Below are 21,444 nucleotides of genomic sequence, written 5' to 3'. Positions count from 1 at the left end.
TCTTTCAATGGGGACTTTGCACGGGGGACCTTGCAACAGGGGTCTTGCACCACGACCTTGCACCAGGGACTTTGCAGCGGGATCTTGCATCAGGGGCTTTGCGCTGGGGTCCCTTAGCACGGGGACCTCGCAACGGGGCCTTGCGCCAGGGTCTCACGCCGGGACCTCGCACCAGGACGTTGCACCGCAGGGGGACGCGGCCGGGTACGCGCAGCCCGGGCGCGTAGCGCAAGCCCGCGGCCGCTCGCCTGCATTTGCGCCTCCGTGGGCGCGCGCGCGGCACCTTTGCACGCTCAGGGCGCGCGAGGGCCGCGCCCGCGTGCGACGTTCACGCTCGAGGGCGCGACGGCGGCCCGGGGCGTGCGGGGGGGTCGCGCCGGCACTGACCTTTCGCTGCCTGCTGGATCTCGCCGGCGCCGCGGCCGGGCCCCCCCTCGGCGACCTCGGCGGGCCCTGGGAGAGGGGGCGGCGTTAGGGGGACGCCCGCGCGGGCGCGTGGGCGCCCGCCCTCGCACGGGCGCGTGCGAAGGGACGCGCCCGCGCGCCGCCCCGGGGCTCCGTGCGAGGGCGGCCTCGGTCCTCGTGCGAGGGGGCGCTCGCACGCTCCCACGGGCGCCCGTGCGAGGAGACCCTCCGCGTGCAAGGCGGCGCGCTTGCACGCTCACCTGGTCCTCGTGCGAGGGGGCGCGCTTGCACGCTCGCCTGGTCCTCGTGCAAGGAGCTGCCCCTCCCCCTCCCCTGCCCCCGCCCCTCCCCCCCGTCCCCGTGCGAGGTGGCCGCCCCTCCCCCCCCGTGTCGCACGAGCCACAGACACGATGTGGGGGAGGGGATGGGGGGTGGGGGGTGACGATGACGATGACGACGAGCGTGATCACGGTGATGGGGGGGACGATGCTGACGGTGATGACGATGATGACGGTGGGGGGGGGGGAGGGGCCCGACGGCGGCACGCGGGGGGAGGGGCGCGTCATTACCTTGGCCGGTGACTCGCAGGTGGGCGGGACCTTGGGGGGGCGGAGCCAAAGCAAAACAACAACGGAAAGCGAAAGTGGTGGAAGAGAGGGAAAGTGATGGAGGAAAAGAAAGCGAAAGTGGTCAGAGAGCGCGGGCGTGATTTGGAAAACGGGGGAGGGCGGCGCGGAATTAAAAGGCAAAAATAATACGAGAAAGTGAAAGTCGTGGGAAAAAGCCAGAGCGATTAAAAAAAAAGAGGAAAAGTGATAAAAGAAAGTAAAAAAGCATTAAAGAAAGGAGAGAGGGGAAAGAAGCGAAGTCGCCAGAGAAAGCGGAAAAGGCAGAAAAAAGCCAGAAGGGTAAAAAAGTACAAACCAGTTGAAAGCGGCCGAGGGGGGAAAAAAAAGCCAAAAGAACCAAAAGCAGAAAAAAAGTAAAACGAGTCAAAGAAAGGAAATGGGCAAAAAAGCGAGAAGAATCCACGGAAGGGAAAGTGAGCGGCGGATGGCGAAAGTGAAAGTCAGAACAAAGGCGGCAGCGGGGGCGAAGAGGGGGGAAAGCGACAATAAAAGAAAACACCAGTTTCAACGGGAACGAAAACCCCAAAAAAGAGAAAGTCGCCAAAGGACCCAAAAGAACCCCAAAAGCAGCGGGGGGAGGGGAGAGAAGAGGCGTCACCGCGGGCCCCGTCACAACTTAAAGCGCTTTAACTTGTGACGGCATCGGGCGATGCCGGGGGGGGGGCGGGGGGGGACACGGGGGGGCGGGGACAGGCGGGGGGGGGGAGGGGCCGCGCCGGCAGCGCCGCCCCTCCCCCACCCGCCGCCTTCCCGCGGGTTTTTCCCCTTTTTGTGGTTGGGGGGAAAAGCCGGGGGGGGGGGGAGGGGGATGGAGACACGGGGGGGGGCGCGGGGGGGGCGCCCCCTCGCGCGGGGACCCCACCCCCCCCACCCCACCCACCCCCCGGGGGGACCCGGGCGCCCGAGGGGGGTCGCGGGGTTCGTTAGCGGCGGGGACTAACGAGGGCCTCGTGCCCCTCGCACGCCCCACCGCGGGGCACGGCCCTCGCGCGTGCGCTGGCCCTCGTGCAGCCGCGTGCACCGCACACCCCTCGTGCGCCGCACCGGCCCTGCTCCTTGCGTGTCCCTCGTGCAACGCACCAGCCCTGCTCCTTGCGTGTCCCTCGTGCAACACGCCGGCCCTGCTCCTTGCACGCCCCTCACACAATGCACCAGCCCTGCTCCTTGCACGTCTCTAGCGCCAGCCCTGCTCCTTGCACGCCCCTCGTGCGCCGCACCAGCCCTGCTCCTTGCACACCCATCACACCGGCCCTGCTCCTCGCATGCCCATCACACCGGCCCTGCTCCTTGCACGCCCCTCATGTGACACACCGGCCCTGCTCCTTGCACACCCCTTGTGCGATGCACCAGCCCTGCTCCTTGCACGCCCCTCGTGCACCACACTGGCCCTGCTCCTTGCATGCCCCTCGTGCGATGCACCAGCCCTGCTCCTTGCACACCCCTCATGTGACACACCAGCCCTGCTCCTTGCATGCCCCTCGTGCGCCGCACCGGCCCTGCTCCTCGCACGCCCCTCATACAATGCACCAGCCCTGCTCCTTGCACATCCCTAGTGCCAGCCCTGCTCCTTGCACGCCCCTCGTGCGCCGCACCGGCCCTGCTCCTTGCAAACCCATCACACCGGCCCTGCTCTTCGCATGCCCATCACACCGGCCCTGCTCCTTGCACGCCCCTCGTGTGACACACCAGCCCTGCTCCTTGCACGTCTCTAGTGCCAGCCCTGCTCCTTGCACGCCCCTCGTGCGCCGCACCGGCCCTGCTCCTTGCACACCCATCACACCAGCCCTGCTCCTTGCACGCCCCTCGTGTGACACACCGGCTCTGCCTCTTGCACGCCCCTCACCCGCCCCTCGTGCAGCGCACGAGCCCTGCTCCTTGCACGCCCCTCGTGCCACGCACGTCCCTCGTGCCAGCCCCGCCCCTCGCGGGGGCGGGGCAGAGCTCACCCAATCCCTGGCAGCCTGATACCTGCCCCTCCATTGGCGGCCGGCGCCCCTTCGTTTGCATAGCCCCGCCCCCGCCCGGTGTTCAGCTCCCCCCCCCCCGCTTCATTGGGTCGGCCGCCCTCCCTTCATTTGCATGCCGCCGTCCTATTGGGCTGCCCGGTAGTGACGTCACACCGAGCGCCCGGAGGGGGCGTGGCCGGGAGCGGCGGGTGACGCGGCCGCAGGCGCGCGCGGGGTCCGCGCGCTCCGCCCCTCGCACGAGCGCCGTGCTTTGCACGGGCACCGCCCCTTGCACGCCCGAGCCTTGCACGAGCACCGCCCCTTGCACGAGGCCCCCCCCACCCCCCCGGGCCGCGCGTGAACCCCGCGCTGCGCACAAGCACGCGCCGAGCTTCGCGCCAGCCCTCGAGCTTTGCACGCGCCCCTGCTCCACGCACGAGCGTGCAAATCCTGAGCGTTGCACGCCCCGATCTTTGCACACACCCCCCCCTTGCACGACGGCTGAGCCGCGCACAACCACCACCACCACCACCACCCCCCCCGCCCCGTGCAAAACCCTCCAGCTCCGGGCGTGACGCTGGGCTTTGCACGCCCCCCGCCCCCAAGCCTTGCACACGCACCCCCCGCCTTGCACGCCCCCCTCGCCTTGCACGCCCCGACTCACCTTCCACCGCGGGTTCTTCCTCTGGGGGTCCCCGGGACGGGCGAGCAGAGGGGGGGAAGGGGAGAGGCGTTAGTGCGCGGGACCCTTGTGCCCCCCGTGCCCTCGTGCGCGGCCCCGGTGACACCACCCCAAGCCCGGGGGTCCCCGTGACCTTGGGTTGACCTTGGGGGGGGGGGGCACTTGCACGCCGGTGCGCTGCACAGGAGCGTGCGCCGCACGCCCCGAGGGTGGGGTTTGCACGCCCTGGTGCGATTCGCACGCCCCGCAATGTGTCCGGGTGGGGTTTGCACGCCCCGTTGCACGCCCCAGGGGGGTTTGCACGCCCTGGCAGGCTTTGCACGCCCCACGCACGCCCACGGCGACCTCCCCCATCCCACACGGCACCACCCGAGCACCCCACAGAGACCGTGCGCCCCACGGTGCGCCCCACAGCACCCCGCCTGCACCCCATAGGGACTGTGCACCCTATAGCACACCCCACGGGGACTCTGCACCCCACAGCACCCCAAAGCACCCCATAGGGACCCCGCACCCCGAAGCACCTTGCCTGCGCCCCACGGGGACCCTGCACCCCACGGTGTACCCCACAGCACCCCACTGGGACCCTGCACCCCGCAGCACCCTGCCCGCACCCCACAGAGACTGTGCACCCTATTGCACACCCCACGGGGACCCTGCACCCCATGGTGCACCCCACGGGGTCCCCGCACCCCTGCAGCACCCTGCCTGCACCCCACGGAGACCCTGCACCCCACGTCGCACCCCGCAGCACCCTGACCGCACCCCACAGAGACTGCACACCCTATACCACACCCCACGGGGGCCCCGCACCCCACAGCACCCCACAGCACCCCGCCGGGACCCTGCACCCCACGGGGACCCCACACCCCACAGCACCCCACGGGGACCCCGCACCCCACGGGGACCCCACACCCCACAGCACCCCACTGGGAACCTGCACCCCACAGCATGTCATAGGGACTCTGCACCCCACGGTGTACCCCACAGCACCCCACGGGGACCCCGCACCCCACAGCACCCCACGGGGACCCCACACCCCACAGCACCCCACGGGGACCCCGCACCCCACGGTGCACCCCACAGCACCCTGCCTGCACCCCATAGGGACTGTGCACCCTATAGCACACCCCACGGGGACCCTGCACCCCGCAGCACCCCGCCTGCACCCCACAGAGACTGCGCACCCTATTGCACACCCCACGGGGACCCCGCACCCCACGGGGACCCTGCACCCCACGGTGCACCCCGCAGCACCCTGCCTGGACCCCATAGGGACTGTGCACCCTATAGCACACCCCATGGGAGCCCTGCACCCCACAGCACCCTGCCTGCACCCCACGGGGACCCCGCACCCCACGGGGACCCCGCACCCCACGGTGCACCCCACAGCACCCCGCCCGCACCCCACGGGGACCCCGCACCCCACAGCACCCAATGGGGACCCTGCACCCCACGGTGCACCCCACAGCACCCCGCCCGCACCCCACGGGGACCCCGCACCCCACAGCACCCCACCGGGACGCCGCACCCCACGGTGCGCCCCGCAGCACCCCGCCCGCACCCCACGGGAGCCCCGCCCCCTCCAGCCCACCCCCCGCGGGCCCCGCCCCCCCTCAAGGACGCGCCGGGCGGCCCCACCCCCCCGCGGCGCCCCCCCCCCCCCGGCAACCATCGCCAGGGAGACAGGCGGCCCGGCCGTCGCCATGGCAACCGGCCGCCATGGCAACCGGTCACCCGGCCCCGGCAACCGGACCGGGGGATGCCGTCGCCATGGCGACGCCGCCGGGACCGCGCCCCCCCGGCCCCGCCCCTCCCGGCGGGGACGCGTGCGAGGGGGCGTCCTTGCACGAGGGGGGTGTCCTCGCACGAGGGGGGACCCGGGGGGGTCGCCCCAACCTCGGTGTCTCGCACGAGGGCGGCGCGAGGACGTGGGGCGGTGGGCAGGGGCGTGCGAGGCGCGCAAGGGCAGCAGGACGTGCGATTGCACGAGGGTGTGCGAGGCCACCGGGACGTGCAATCGCACAAGGATGTGCAAGGGCAGCAGGACATGCGAGTGCACGAGGGTGTGCGAGGGCAGCAGGACGTGCGAGTGCACGAGGGTGTGCGAGGGCAGCGGGACGTGAGTACATGAGGGTGTGCGAGGGCAGCGGGACGTGCAATCGCACAAGGGTGTGCAAGGGCAGCAGGACATGCGAGTGCATGAGGGTGTGCAAGGGCAGCAGGACATGCGAGTGCAAGAGGGTGTGCGAGGGCAGCGGGACGTGCGAGTGCACGAGGGTGTGCAAGGGCAGCGGGACGTGCGAGTGCACAAGGGTGTGCGAGGGCAGCGGGACATGCGAGTGCACAAGGGTGTGCGAGGGCAGCGGGACGTGCGAGTGCACAAGGGTGTGCGAGGGCAGCGGGACGTGCGAGTGCACGAGGGTGTGCGAGGGCACCAGGATGTGCAATTGCACGAGGGTGTGCGAGGGCACTGGGACATGCAATTGCACGAGGGTGTGTGAGGACAGTGGGACGTGCGAGTGCACGAGGGTGTGTGAGGGCAGTGGGACATATGAGTGCACGAGGGTGTGCGAGGGCAGCAGGACGTGCGAGTGCATGAGGGTGTGCAGGGGCGTGGGAGCAGGCAGAGGCACAGGAGCGCGTGAGGGCACCGGGACGTGCCATTGCACGAGGGTGTGCGAGGGCAGCGGGACGTGCGATTGCACGAGGGTGTGCGAGGGCGTGGGAGCGGGCAGGGGCACAGGGGCGTGCAAGGGCACCAGGACATGTGGTTGCACAAGGGCGCGTGAGGGCACCGGGATGTGCAATTGCATAAGGGCGTGCAAGGGCATGGGGGTGGGCAGGGGCACAGGGGAATGCAAGGGCACCGGGATGTGCAATTGCACGAGGGTGTGCGAGGGCACCAGGACGTGTGATTGCACAGGCAAACACTGGTGCTTGATGACCCTGGTGTGGGGCCAGGGGGGTCCCCAAACCCCCGTCTGGCCACCCCCACCAGGGGCACCCCGGGGGGACCCTGACCCACCTGTGCCACCCACCGCTGCCCCCCCGCTGCACCGCACGAGGACGTGCAAGGGCACGAGGATGTGCAAAGACAGGGGTTGTGCGAGGGCACAGAGGGCTGGAGAGGGGTGGGGGCGTGCGAGGCTGCGAGGGCACAAGGACACGGAGAGACACGAGGACACACAAACGCTGTGAAGACGCGCAATGCCAAGAGGACACAAGGACGTGGAGAAACACAAGAACGCCAAGACACGAGGACGCACGTGGCCAGGAAGACGTGAAAACACGGAGCGACACAAGAATGCAGAGACACGAGGACGTGCAACGCCACGAAGACACAAAGACGTGGGGAAACATGAAGACGTGCAGCACCAAGAGGACACGAAGACGCGGAGAGACACAAGGACGTGCAACGCTGTGAAGACGTGCAATGCCAAGAGGGCACGAGGAGAGGATGCGGAGAAACGCAAGAACACCAAGACACAAGGAGACACAACGCCAGGAAGACACAAAGACACGGAGCAACTCAAGAACGCAGAGACACGAGGATGTGCAACGCCATGGAAACACAAAGATGTGGAGAAGCACAAGCATGCACCATGACGACGTGCAACACCACGAAGATGCGAAGACGTGGAGCAATGCCATGAAGACGTCCAGCGCCACGAAGACACAAAGACACGGAGAAGCACAAGCGTGCAGCCACGAAGACACGCGCCACCACGAAGACGTGAAGACATGGAGCAACACGAGAACACAACGACACGAGGACGCATGACGCCGGGAAGACGCGAAGACGTGGAGGAACACCAGGACGTCAACGCGAAGACGTGGAGAAACACAAGGACATCAATGCGAAGACGTGGAGAAACACCGGGACGTCAACGCGAAGACGTGGAGAAACACAAGGACGTCAACGCGAAGACGTGGAGAAACACCGGGACGTCAACGCGAAGACGTGGAGAAACACAAGGACGTCAACGCGAAGACGTGGAGAAACACAAGGACGTCAACGCGAAGACGTGGAGAAACACCGGGACGTCAACGCGAAGACGTGGAGAAACACCGGGACGTCAACGCGAAGACGTGGAGAAACACAAGGACGTCAACGCGAAGACGTGGAGAAACACAAGGACGTCAACGCGAAGACGTGGAGAAACACCGGGACGTCAACGCCGCGAAGATGCCCGACGCCAGGAGGCCACAAAGACGTGGCAAAACACAAGAGCGCAAAGATGCGAGGAGGCGTCGCGCCCTCCTCCCCTCCACGGTGTGTCCCCCCCCCGCCCGCCGCCCCCCGCGCCCTCACCTTCGGCGCAGAAGGGCCCGCGGTAGCCGGTGCCGGCGCAGTCGCAGCGGGGCTCTCCGCGGCGCAGGGTGCAGCGGCCGCCGTGGGCGCAGGGCGGGTGACGGGCGCAACGTTCTTCCCCCTCGCCCCGCACCCCTTGGGCGCCCAAGAGCGCCGCCGGCACGTCGCCGACCTTCAGGTTGGCCAACCAACCGCGGAAGGGCGCCTCGTACTTGACGGTGCTGAGCGTCAGCGCCGAGAGGCGGACGTCGGGCGGGATCCCCCCCACGAAGAGGTCGCTGGCCACCGCCATCTCGGCCCGCTTGGAGCGGACGGCGGCCGCCCGCGCCTCCCCGTCCACGGCCAAGGCGGTTTCGCGGGCGTTACGGGTGAGGAGCACCATGTGCCAGCGGCCGTCGCTCACCGCCGCCGGCGGTTGGACCGTGGCGGGTTCGGCGCAGGCGATGGCGAAACGGAGGCGAAGGCGCCCCTCGGCCACCAGCAGCTCCAAGAAGTCGCAGTTGCCGCCGTCGTCCAGGTAGAGCAGCAACGCCCGGGAGACGTTGGTCTTCAAGCTGAAGCTCAGTTGGCCGCCGGCCCCCGGCGCCCACCGCCCGTAGCGCGCCCATTGGCCCGGGGCGCCCCCGAACTCCAGCGCCGCCCCCGAGGCGCCCGGTAGCAGCAGGGACCCCAAGGTCAGCAGCACCAAGCCCAGGTGGATGCCCAAGGGGACGCGGGGACACGGGCGGGATGGGGCGGCCCAGTCGGTCGCCGGGGTTTGGCGGAACTCGGTCTCCGGACGGGCGGCGGAGCCTCGGTTGGCCGTAGGGTCTCGGCGGAGCTTCAAGTCTAGACGAGCCGCGGGGCCTCGGTTGACCTTGGTCTCTAAATGGGCCGCGGGGTGTTGGGTGACCTTGGTCTCTAGGTGGTCCTCGGAGGCTCGGTTGGCTGCGGGGCGCCGTCGGACGTTCAGAACCGGACGGGCCACGGCGCCCGCGTTGACCTTGGTCTCCAGACGGGGCGCGGAGCCTCGGTTGGCTGTGGGGCCTCGGTTGGCCATCGAGCTTTCGGGGACCTTCAGGTCTAAACGGGCCACGGGGCTTTGGTGGACCTTGATCTCTAGGTGGGTCTCGGGGGCTCGGTTGGCCATCGAGCCTTGGCGGACCTTCAGGTCTAGACAGGCTACAGGGCCTCGGTTGACCTTGGTTTCTAGATAGTCCTTAGAGCCTCGGTTGGCTGTGGGGCCCTGGTAGACCTTCAGGTCTAACCGGGCCACGGAGCTGTCCTTGACGTTGGTCTCTAGGTTGGCCATGACGCTTTGGTTGGCCATGGGGCCTTGGTTGGCCACGGAGCCTTGGTTGGCCATGAAGCCTTGGTTGGCCTTAGTCTCTAGGTGGGCCTGAGAGCCTTGGTTGGCCATGACACTTTGGGTGGCCATGAAGCCTCGGTTGGCCATGAAGCCTTGGTTGGCCGTGACGCCTTGGTTGGCCTTAGTCTCTAAGTGGTCCTGGGAGCCTTGGTTGGCCATGACGCTTTGGGTGGCCATGGAGCCTTGGTTGGCCATGAAGCCTTGGTGGGTCTTAGTCTCTAGGTGGGCCTGGGAGCCTTGGTTGGCCATGACACTTTGGGTGGCCATGAAGCCTCGGTTGGCCGTGACGCCTTGGTTGGCCTTAGTCTCTAAGTGGTCCTGGGAGCCTCGGTTGGCTGTGATGCCTTGGTTGGCCGTGACGCTTTGGGTGGCCACGGAGCCCTGGTGGGCCTTAGTCTCTAGGTGGACCCTGGGACCTGGGTGGCCCTCGGCGTCCGGACAGGTCATGGTGCCTGGAGTGGCCGCGGAGCCTGGGCGGGTCTGGGGGGCCCTGGGGGGGCCCTGGGGGGGCCCGGCCACCCCCGTCCTCTCACAGCCGCATGGGTGGCCCCGGGGGGGGCTACAGCATGGCCAGGGGGTCCGGTGGGCACCTGGGGAGGGAGAGAGAGCATGAGAGGGGACCCGGGCGTCCAGGGGACCCCCCCTCACCCCCAGCCCTAGAGACAACCCAGGCGCTCCACGCCCCCCCCTCCACCTCGTTATCAACCTCGTTAATTAACCCCAGTGATTGGGGGGGGGGGTGATGATGCCGGTCACCGAAGCAACCCGGGATCTGGCATCATGCAAATGAGGCCCCAGGTTATTTATAACTCTGCCGTGGCGGCCCCCCTTCATTGGGTAATGGGGCTCATTAACATGTGCCGCATAATTAGCCAATCACATTAACTGCTGCACCTGCAGGGGGGGGGAGAGGGATTGACAGCGACGACCCACCCCACGACACCCCCCCCCCAATCCCAGGGGACCCAGGCGCCCGGGTGGGGACCCCCATAGACCCCCCCATCCCCCCCCAGGGCACCCAAACGGCTGGGGGGGGGCACCCAGGCGTCCGGGCAGGGACCCCCCCATAGACCCCCCCCCCCCGGGGGGACCCAGGCGTCTGGGTGCCCCCCACCCTCACAGGGGACCCAGGCGTCCTCGGCGTGCCCTTCCCCCCCCCCCCCCCAGCCCCAGAGTTAATTAATTAATTATTGATTTCTGCTGCCTGATAAGGGGGGGGAAGGGGGGCACTCGGACACTTGGGTGTCCCCCCCGGAGGGGCTGGGGGGGAGCACCCAGACGCCTGCCCCCCCCCCCCAGCATCTCCCGCGGGCGCCTGAAGGTCACGGGGAGGAGAAGGCCTCGGCACGGGGGGGCTGGGGGGGCTCCGGGGGACCGGGGTGTCCGGGCATCCCCCCCCCAGAAAGGACCCACCCCCCACAAACCCGGCCTCGCACACGCACGTGCACACGTGTGCACCCCGCTCCTGCACCCACCCCACCCCCGTGTGCGCACACACACACACGTGCGCGCGCACACACACGTGCGCCCCGGTCCTGCACCCCCCCGCACACACACCCCTGCTTTGCACACGCTTGTGCACACCCGCCCCGTGCACGCGCAGAGCCACGCGCGCGCCTACGAACGTGTGCGCCAGGCGGGCCTGCACACGCCTGTGCACGCATACACACACACACGCCGGCACACGCCTGTGCGCACACGCGGCCTGGCGCGCGCACACGTGTGTACACGACCCAATGTCCTGCGCGCGCACGCCTTGCACACGCCTTGCACGCACCCATGCAAACGCCCCCCTGCACCCCCCCGCTCACCCCAGCTCTGCACACGCACGCGCACCCTTGCACACTCACACCCCCTGCACGCACACGTGCACCCCAGCCCGCACGCTTCCCCTACAGCCACACCCCCGTTTTGCAGGTGCACGCTCCCGTGCACCCCCACTTCAGCACGCACACCCCCCGCGCACGCGTGCACCCCAGTTTTGCACGCACACCCCCCGCACACACGCACGTGCACCCCAAGTCTGCACGCGCACCCCCCCACACACACAGACACACTCACGTGCACCCCAGTTTTGTGCTCACCCCCTGCACGCTCACGTGCACCCAGGTTTGGCACCCCCCCCCAACACGCGCACACACTCCCCTGCACCCTGGGTTTGCGTGCACGCGCCCCCCCGCACACACTCCCATGCCCCCCAGTGCAGCACGTGCACCCCAGTTTTGCACGCACACCCTCTGCACACTCACGAGCACCCCGGTTTTGCAAGCGCACCCCCCGCACGCTCACACGCACCCCAGTTTTGCACACACGCGCCCTGCAGGCACACACACGCACACGTGCACCCCGATGCAGCACGCGCACCCCCTGCACGCTCACGTGCACCCCAGTCTTGCACGCACACCCTTCGGTGCACCCCGACGCAGCACGCGCACCCCAGCACACCCGGGCGCACCCCACTTTTGCACGCGCACCCCTTGCACGCGCACGCGCACACACACTTAAGTGCACCCCAGTGCAGCGCGGCCACCCCCGCACGCCCATGTGCACCCCAGTTCTGCACGCGCACCCCAGCTTCGCACACGCACACGCCCTGCAGGCGCACACAGACACACACACACACGTGTGTCCACCCCAATTTCGGGCCCTCCCGCCCCCCCCCCCTTTGCACACTCACCCGCCCGCAGCTGCCCACACCCTGCAGGCCCACGGGCCCGCACACGCTTACACACGCTTTGCACACGCGTGTGCCCCGTCCCGCCCCGGTGCCCAGCGGCGGGTGACGCTGCGCCCGTGGGGAACGCCGGGGGTCGGGGCCTGGCGCCCCCCCCCCCCTTGCACACGCGTGTGCGTTGCACGCCCAGCCCGGGCCCTGCACCCCGGCGGGGGGGGGGGGTCAGGGTGGGGCTGGATGCGGCCCCCAGACCCTGCAGGGGGCGGGGGGGGGGAGGGGGCAGGACGCGCCCCCCAGCTCCGTGCGATGGGGGGGGGGGACCAGACCCCTGCAGTGGGGGGGGGGGGTGGGGGGGGTGCGGACCCCAGACCCTGCAATGCTGGGGGGTGCGGGGGGGGGTGGGCAGGATGCGGCCCCCGTCCCCCGTCCCCAGCGCGCAGAGGAGGACGCGTCCCCCGAAGCGGCGGGGAGGGGCAGGATGCGGCCCCCCCCCCCCCCCCCCCGGTACCCCCCAACCCTGGGGCCTCATCCTGCCCCCCCCCAGCCCCGGTACCCAAACCCTGCACCCCCCCCCCCCCAGCATCCCCCATCCTGCTCCCCCCCCCCCCCCGGCCCCTGCCCCCCCCCCTTCCCCCCCAATCCCGCATCTCCCCCTCCCTGGGACCCCCCAACCCCCCCCGCCCCCCGGTACCTGCCCGGGGCGGTGGCGGCGTCCCCGGCCCCGCCGCTCCCGCAGTCCCGCAGCTCCCGCCCGCCGCGGGGACGCGCACGGCACCGGCCCCGCGCGCTCCCGCGCACACACGCGCACGGGGGGGGGGGGTGGGGGGGGGAGACGAGGCGACTCGCAGCTGCCCCACGGAGACCCCACAGGGACCCCCATGGCCAGACCCACAGGGAGCCCAGACACCACAGGGCAGCTGCCCCACAGGGACCCCATAGGGACCCCCAAAACCAGCCCCACAGGGACCCCCTGGGGGTCTCACAGACGCCCCACAGGGACCCCACAGGGACCCCACAGGGACCCCCATAACCCCAAAACCAGCCCCACAGGGACCCCCTGGGGGTCTCACAGACGCCCCACAGACGCCCCACAGGGACCCCACAGGGACCCCCATAACCCCAAAACCAGCCCCACAGGGACCCCCTGGGGGTCTCACAGACGCCCCACAGACGCCCCACAGGGACCCCACAGGGACCCCCATAACCCCAAAACCAGCCCCACAGGGACCCCCTGGGGTCTCACAGACGCCCCACAGACGCCCCACAGGGACCCCACAGGGACCCCCATAACCCCAAAACCAGCCCCACAGGGACCCCCTGGGGGTCTCACAGACCCCCCACAGACGCCCCACAGGGACCCCACAGGGACCCCCATAACCAGCCCCACAGGGAGCCCCACAAGGAGCCCACAGGGTCTTGCAGCTGCCCCACAGGGACCCCCATAGCCCCAAAACCAGCCCCATAGGGAGCCCCCGGGGTCTTGCAGCTGCCCCACAGACGCCCCATAGGGACCCCACAGGGACCCCCCCCAACCAGACCCACACGGAGCCTGCGGGGTCTTGCAGCTGCCCCATAGGGACCCCCATAACCCCATAACCAGCCCCATAGGGAGCCCCCGGGGTCTTGCAGCTGCCCCACAGACGCCCCATAGGGACCCCAAAACCAGCCCCATAGAGAGCTCCCGGGGTCTCACAGCCACCCTACAGGGACCCCCATAACCAGCCCCATAGGGAGCCCCACACGGAGCCCACAGGGTCTTGCAGCTGCCCCACAGGGACCCCCATAGCCCCAAAACCAGCCCCATAGGGAGCCCCTGGGGTCTCACAGCTGCCCCACAGACGCCCCATAGGGACCCCCACGGACGCCCTATAGGGACCCCACAGGGACCCCCACAACCAGCCCCACACGGAGCCCCCAGAGATCTCGCAGCTGCCCCACAGGGCTCCCCCAGACACCCCATAGAGACCCCACGGGGACCCCCACAGACCCAACCCCCCCCCCCCCAGTAAAACCAGTCCCAGACTCCCAGTACCCACAGGTCCTGCAGCCCCCTCCAAGTGCCCCCCCTCCCCACGAGGCATCCGGGCTCAGCCGGGCCCAATCCGGACTAATTAAGGCTCACGAGCAGCAGCTGCTAATGAGGGGGGGCACCCCCACCACCCCCCCCCCCCAGCTGCTGGTGATTTGGGGTGGGGGGAGCCCGGACACCTGGGTGCTCTGCTGACCCCCCCCAGGGGACCCAGGCGGACGGACGGACGGACACAGAGTTTATTCCCACGTACAAGCGCCGTGTTGTGTGTGTGTGTGTTCCCCCCCCTCAAAAAGGACCCAGGAGGGGTCCGGGCCCCCCCATCACCCCCCGCTGCAGAGGGGACCCCGGTGTCCGAGTGCCCCCCCCCCCATGACGGGGGGGGGTCCTGGGGTCAAGCGGGGTCAGGGAGAGCCGGAGCCCCAGGGACCCTGCGGAAAGTGGGGGGGGGGGGGGCTTCAGTGAACCCAGGCACCCCCCCCCAGCTGGAGGGGACCCAGGGGTCTGCCCCCCCCCCACCCCGAGGGGAGCCGGGGGTCCGGGCCCCCCCATTACCTGTCTATAGGTGGATGTCGAAGACGCCGTCCTCCACCTCCTGCAGCTCCTCGGGGGTCTCTGGGGGGGAGGCGGGGGTCGTGAGGGGGGGCCCGAACACCAGGGTCCCCTGGGGGGGGTCAGGGTCGGGGTGGGGGGGTGGGTGTCCTGGGGTTTTGGGGTCCCACCTGGGGGGTGCAGGGCTGACGACGACCGGCGAGGCCGGGGCAGGGAGAAGCTGAAGGAGCGAGGGGGGGGTCCCGGGGGTCCCGGGGGGGCGTCGGAGGCGACGCTCTGGGTGCGACGGCGACACTCGACGCGCAGCCGCTCCCGGCACCGGGCGTGACAGCGCAGGCCGCAGGCTGGGGGGGGGCACGTCACCCCCAGGGCACCCCCGGCCACCCATCACCCCCCCCACTGTACCCATAAACCCCCCCCTTGCACCCCTCATTGCACCCATGACCCCCACATTGCAGCCCCCCACCCCCCTGCACCCGTGAACCCCCCCACTGCACCCATAAAGCCCCCCCCACACCCCCATACCCCCCACTGCACCCATCACCCCCCCACTGTACCCCCCCCAGCACCCAGCACCCCCCATGGTACCCAGAACCCCCGCCCTTGGACCCCTCATTGCACCCGTGACCCCCACATTGCACCCCCCCACTGCACCCATACCCCCCACAGCACCCATCACCCCCCCCGCACCCGTAACAACCAATGGCACCCCCCAGGGCACCCATCACCCCCCTACTGCACCCATAAAGCCCCCCCTGTACCCCCCACTGCACCCATAAACCCCAATGGCAGCCATCACCCCCCCCCCCAGCACCCATAACCCCCCCACTGCACCCCCCACAGCACCCAGCACCCCCCACTGTACCCATAACCCCCCCCTTGCACCCCTCATTGCACCCGTGACCCCCACATTGCAGACCCCCACTGCACCCATAACCCCCAATGGCACCCATCACCCCCCCACTGCACCCATAAAGCCCCCCCCACTCCCATACCCCCCACTGCACCCCCCACAGCACCCATCACTCCCCCCACTGCACCCATAACCCCCAATGGCACCCCCCAGGGCACCCATCACCCCCCCACTGCACCCATAGAGCCCCCCCCACACCCCCATACCCCCTACTGCACCCATAAACCCCAATGGCACCCATCACCCCCCCCCCCCAGCACCCATAACCCCCCACTGCACCCCCCACAGCACCCAGCACCCCCCACTGCACCCATAACCCCCCCCCCACTCACTGCGGCACTTCAGCCCCTGTTTGTGGAGGCCCAAAATCTGGGGGAGCCGGAGGGGGACGGGTGAGGGGGGGCATCCCCGTGCGAGGGGTCCCTTCCTCGTGCAAAGCCCTCGTGTGAGGGGGGGCCGCGACGGCCCCTCCCTGCACGGTGCTGGTGCAAGGCCCTGGTGCGACGCACGCCCGCGACACACGGGGATGAAGCGGCTCCCGTGCGAGGCGCTCGTGCAAAGCCCCCCCCGACCCCGCAGCTCACACTCGCAAGGCGTGCGCACCACTGCTCCCCGTGCAAAGTGTGTGCACCCTCTCCTTGTGCACGATGCTTGTGCAAACCACGCCCAGGGCAGGACGTGCAAGGCGTGACCCCCCGCCCCCGTGCACGCTGCGCTCCGAGCTCCATGTAACCCCCCCCCCCCCCCCGCAGAGCCTGGCACGAGGGGTCCTGGGTGCACGTGAGCGCTGGGTGTGCAAGGGGTGTGCGAGGGGCACGCAAGGCGTATGGGGGCATGCAAGGGGTGTGCAAGGCCATGGGAGGGGCACAAGGCGTGTGAGGGGCGTGCAAGGGGCACGAGGCATGCCAGGGGCGTGCAAGGGGCGTGCAAGGGGCGTGTGAGGTGCATGAGGCGTGTGAGGGGCGTGCAAGGCCATGGGAGGGGCACGAGGCGTGCGAGGGGTGTGCGAGGGGCACGAGGCATGCCAGGGGTGTGCAAGGGGCGTGTGGGGTGTGCGAGGTGCACAAGGCGTGCAAGGGGCATGCAAAAGCCACGGGAAGGGCATGAGGTGCACGAGGGGCATGCAAGGGCGTGCGAGGGGGCACAAGGCACGCGAGGGACGTGTGAGGGGTGTGCGGGGCGCGTGAGGTGCATGAGGCGTGCAAGGGGCGTGCGAGGCCACGGGAGGGGCATGAGGTGTGCGGGGGTGTGCGAGGGGGCACAAGGCACGCGTCAGGCGTGCGAGGGCACGAGGGGTGTGTGAGGGGCGTGCGAGGGACGTGCAAGGGGCGTGCAAGGGGCGTGTGGGGCGTGTGAGGTGTGTGAGGCGTGCAAGGGGCGTGCAAGGCCACGGGAGGGGCACAAGGCATGCGAGTGCATGCGAGGGGCACACGAGGTGCATGGGGGTGCACGAGGGGCGTGCAAGGTCACACGAGGTGTGCGAGGGGTGCGAGGCGTGTGAGGGGCGCGTGAGGGGCGTGCGAGGGGCACAAGGCGTGCCAGGGGCATGCGAGGGGCGTGTGAGGGGCACGAGGTGTGCAGGGGCGTGCGAGGGCGTGCGAGGCCACGGGAGGGGCACAAGGCACGTGAGCGCGTGAGGGGCACGCGAGGTGCATGGGGGTGCGTGAGGGGCGTGCAAGGTCACACGAGGTGTGCGAGGGGCGCGAGGCATGCAAGGGGCGTGCAAGGGGTGTGCGAGGGGCACAAGGCGTGCCAGGGGCATGCGAGGGGCGTGCGAGGGGCACGAGGTGTGCAGGGGCGTGCGAGGGGCGTGCGAGGGGCATGTGGTGTGCGAGGGCACGAGGGGCGTGCGAGGGGCGTGCGGGGCACGTGAGGCGCGTGAGGCGTGCGAGGGCACAAGGGGTGCGCGAGGGGTGTGCGAGGGGCGTGCGAGGGGCACGTGAGGCGCGTGAGGCGTGCGAGGGCACGAGGGGTGTGCGAGGGGCGTGCGAGGGGCTTGCGAGGGGCGTAAGGGGCGCGTGAGGCGTGCGAGGGCGCGTGGGGCGTGCGAGGGGCGCGAGGCGTGCGAGGGGCGCGTGAGGGCACGAGGGGCGTGCGAGGGGCGTGCGAGGGCGCGCTCACCAGGCGCCGGCAGTGGCGGCAGGCGGCGGGGCGCAGGGGGCTGCTCTCCTCGAAGTGGTGGGGGGGCCCCGGGGGGGCCGGGGGGGGCCCCTCGCTGCAGCGCAGGAAATAGGCCAGGACCTCCCCCCGGCTCAGGCTGCCGTCCCTGCCCACAGGTGGGGGGGGTCCGTGGGGGGGGGGCCCAGCCACCGGGGTCCCTGGGGGTCGGGGACGCGGCGGGGGGGGGGGGGTGTCCCTCGTTTGGGGGGGTCCTGGGGGGGCTCTGGGGGTGTTGGGGGTCCCTGGGGGGGGAAAGTCCCTGGTTTGGGGGAGTCCGGGGGGGGCCCTGAGGTTGTTGGGGGTCCCTGGGGGGGGAAGTCCCTGGTTTGGGGGGGCCCTGGGGGTCCCTGGGGGTGTTGGGGGGCCCTGGGGGGGTCCCTGGTTTGGGGGGGTCCCGGGGGGGCCCTGGGGGGGGAGTCCCTGGGTGGGTGAGGATCCCTGGGGGGTGTCCCTGGGGGGGGGGGTCCCTGGCTTGGGGGGATCCTGGGGGGGCTCTGGGGGTGTTGGGGGTCCCTGGGTGGGGGGGGTCCCTGGTTTGGGGGATCCTGGGGGGGGCTCTGGGGGTGTTGGGGGTCCCTGGGGGGGGAAAGTCCCTGGTTTGGGGGGGTCCGGGGGGGGGCCCTGAGGTTGTTGGGGGTCCCTGGGGGGGGAAGTCCCTGGTTTGGGGGGGCCCTGGGGGTGTTGGGGGGCCCTGGGGGGGTCCCTGGTTTGGGGGGGGTCCCGGGGGGGGCCTGGGGGGGGGAGTCCCTGGGGAGGGGGTCCCTGGGTGGGGGTCCTGGGGGGGCCCTGAGGGTGTTCGGGGTCCCCTGGGGAGGGAAGTCCCTGGTTTGGGGGGGCCCTGGGGGTCCCTGGGGGGTGTTGGGGGGCCCTGGGGGGGTCCCTGGTTTGGGGGGGTCCCGGGGGGGGCCCTGGGGGGGGGAGTCCCTGGGTGGGTGAGGATCCCTGGGGGGTGTCCCTGGGGGGGGGGGTCCCTGGTTTGGGGGGATCCTGGGGGGCCCCTGGGGGTGTTGGGGGTCCCTGGGGGGGGTCCCCGTTTCGGGGGGGGCCGCACCGGTCGGTGTCCAGGTCCCCGAAGAGCCGCAGGTGGGGGAAGTTCTCCCGGACGATCCCGAATTCCTCCCGCGAGATCCGCCCGTCCCCGTCCACGTCGAAGTTACGGAAAATCGACTGCCCCCCCCGCGGGCCCGTCACCCCACGGACCCCCCCCGAGCCCCCTCATCACACCCCGGACCCCCCCCGGACCCCCAGAGCCCCCCAGCTCCCCAAAGACACCCAAGACCCCCCCCCACCAGGGACCCCCAGACCCCCCCCGATGCCTCCTGCCCCCCCCAGCCCCCCCTCAACCCCCCCCAGAAGCCTCCTGCCCCCCCAGCCCCCCCTCAACCCCCCCGATTCCCCCCCCCCAGAAGCCTCTTGACCCCCCCAGGGACCCCCAGACCCCCCCCGATGCCTCCTGCCCCCCCAGCCCCCCCTCAACCCCCCCCGATTCCCCCCCCCAGAAGCCTCTTGACCCCCCCAGGGACCCCCCAGGGACCCCCAGACCCCCCCCGATGCCTCCTGCCCCCCCCAGCCCCCCCTCAACCCCCCCGATTCCCCCCCCAGAAGCCTCTTGACCCCCCCCCGGGACCCCCCAGACACCCCCCAGCCCCCCCCCGATGCCTCCTGCCCCCCCAGCCCCCCCCTCAACCCTCCCGATCCCCCCCCCCAGAAGCCTCTTAACCCCCCCAGAGCCCCCCCCAGGGATGCCCAGCCCCCCCCCCCGACGCCCCCTGCCCCCCCCCCGGCCCCCCCACCTCCACCAGCCTCTCGAGGTGGGCGCGCAGCAGGGCCGGGTCGGGTTTGGGGGGGTCGGGCAGGACCCACTCGTCCATGGGGCAGACGGGGGCAGCGCCGGGGGGGGCTCCGACTGGGGGGGGGACACGGGGGGACAGAGGTTGGGGGGCCCAGACCCATGGGGGGGGCAGGTCGGGGGGGCCAACGCCCCCCCCGCGTTGCACACTCACCCCGAGGTGTTGCACCCCCCCGTATTGCGCACCCCGCCACTGCAGCCCCCCGCTGCACACCCGCCCCCCCGGTGTTGCACGCACGCACACCCCCGTTGCACGCTCACGGCCCCCCCGTTGCACGCCCACGCGTTGCACACACACGCGCACCCCATTGCACCCCCCCACTCCATACACACCCCCGTTGCACACCCCTCCGTTGCACACTCACAGCCCCCGTTGCACACCATGCCCCCCATTGCACACACACGTCGCGCACGCACACGTCGCACACACACGCGCCCCATTGCACACTCATGCCCCCCATTGCACACCCCCCATTCCATACACACACCCCCACATTGCACACTCCTCCATTGCACACTCGCACCCCCCGTCGCACACCCATGCCCCCTATTGCACACCCACACGTTGCACACCCACACACCCCACTGCACACTCATGGCCCCCCGTTGCACACACACAGACGTTGCACACACAGACGTTGCACACACACACGCACCCCATTGCACCCCCACTCCATACACACCCCCATTGCACACCCCTCTGTTGCACACTCACAACCCCCGTTGCACACACACACGCACCCATTGCACACTCACACCCCCATTGCACACCCCTCCGTTGTACACTCGCACCCCCCGTTGCACACCCATGCCCCCTATTGCACACCCACACGTTGCACACCAACACCCCTCCGTTGCACACTCACGGCCCCATTGCACACACACATTGCACACACACACAGAGCCCACTGCACACTCACGGCCCCCCGTTGCACACACACAGACGTTGCACACACACACGCACCCCATTGCAGCCCCCCATTCCATATACACACCCCCCATTGCACACCCCTCCATTGCACACTCGCACCCCCTGTTGCAAGCCCATGCCCCCCACTGCACACCCCCACGTTGCACACCCACACGCACCCCACTGCACACTCACAGCCCCCCATTGCACACACACACGTTGCACACACCCCCCCACTACACACTCACGGCCCCCCCGTTGCACACATATACATTGCACACACACACGTTGCACACACACACACACCCCACTGCACACTCACGCCCCCCCATTGCACACGCACCCCACTGCACACTCACAGCCCCCCCATTGCACACACACACGTTGCACACACACACCCCCCCACTGCACACTCACGCCCCCCGTTGCACACACACACATTGCACACACACACGCACCCCATTGCACACCCACCCACTGCACGCTCACACCCCCCTGTTGCACACCCACACACCCCATTGCACACTCACGGCCCCCCCATCGCACAGCCCCTCTGCACACTCACAGCCCCCCCATTGCACACACATCCCCCCGTTGCACGCCGTTGCACACTCACGGGGCAGCGCGTGCGAGGCTCACGCTGCAGCGAGAGCTGGTAGAGCTGCTCCTCCGTCTGCCCCAGCTCCAGGGAGACCTGGGGGGGCAAAGGGGGGGTCAGGGGGGCAAAGGGGGGTTTTGGGGTGCAGAGGGACATCGGGGGGGGGCGGGGGGTGGGGTGCAAGGGGGGTTGGGGGTCTGGGGGTGCTCGGGGGGTTTTGGGGTGCAAGAGAGCAGTGTGGGGGGGCTTGGGGGGTGCAGGGGTTTTGGGGTGCAGAGGGAGGTCTGGGGGGCGGGGGGTGCAAGGGGGCTTTTGGGGTGCAAGAGGGGTTGGGGTCTGGGGGGGCTCAGGGGGTTTTGGGGTGCAAGAGGACGGTCTGGGGGGGCTTGGGGGATTCAGGGGGGTTTTGGGGTGCAGAGGGAGGTCGGGGGGTG

General features: G+C 70.1%; 2 protein-coding genes across 10 annotated transcripts in view; both read right to left on the bottom strand.

The window, feature by feature from the left end:
* The window catches only part of LOC138684183 (neurexin-2-like), a 32,593-nt gene extending 19,823 nt beyond the window's left edge, over positions 1–12,770 (bottom strand). For 4 of the 9 annotated variants that reach the window (XM_069777891.1, XM_069777894.1, XM_069777893.1 and 1 more), the window contains exons 1-5: positions 12,691–12,770; positions 7,978–9,915; positions 3,645–3,665; positions 975–1,004; positions 388–453 (exon numbers count right to left, since the gene is read on the bottom strand). In XM_069777891.1, coding sequence (XP_069633992.1) covers positions 388–453; positions 975–1,004; positions 3,645–3,665; positions 7,978–9,772 — 1,912 coding nt within the window. In that variant the 5' untranslated portion in view covers positions 9,773–9,915; positions 12,691–12,770. The remainder of the gene's footprint in view (positions 1–387; positions 454–974; positions 1,005–3,644; positions 3,666–7,977; positions 9,916–12,690) is intronic. The other 5 variants (XM_069777899.1, XM_069777898.1, XM_069777900.1 and 2 more) reach the window with 5 other exon arrangements.
* Positions 12,771–14,358: 1,588 nt separating this feature from the next.
* Positions 14,359–21,106, bottom strand: LOC138684182 (RAS guanyl-releasing protein 2-like; the record flags this gene model as incomplete). Its single annotated transcript, XM_069777890.1, has 8 exons — positions 14,359–14,459; positions 14,584–14,643; positions 14,751–14,924; positions 15,826–15,862; positions 17,615–17,759; positions 18,705–18,820; positions 19,447–19,559; positions 21,052–21,106. Coding segments are annotated over 7 exons (696 nt in total), but the record flags the coding sequence as incomplete, so codon positions are not given.
* Between the last annotated feature and the right edge of the window lie 338 nt (positions 21,107–21,444).

This window comes from Haliaeetus albicilla, unplaced genomic scaffold (genome assembly GCF_947461875.1).
Source record: "Haliaeetus albicilla unplaced genomic scaffold, bHalAlb1.1 scaffold_188, whole genome shotgun sequence".
Classification (NCBI taxonomy): Eukaryota; Metazoa; Chordata; class Aves; order Accipitriformes; family Accipitridae; genus Haliaeetus; species Haliaeetus albicilla.
The sequence above is the reverse complement of the archived record's forward strand: the minus strand, read 5'-3'. Positions and strand labels throughout refer to the sequence as shown.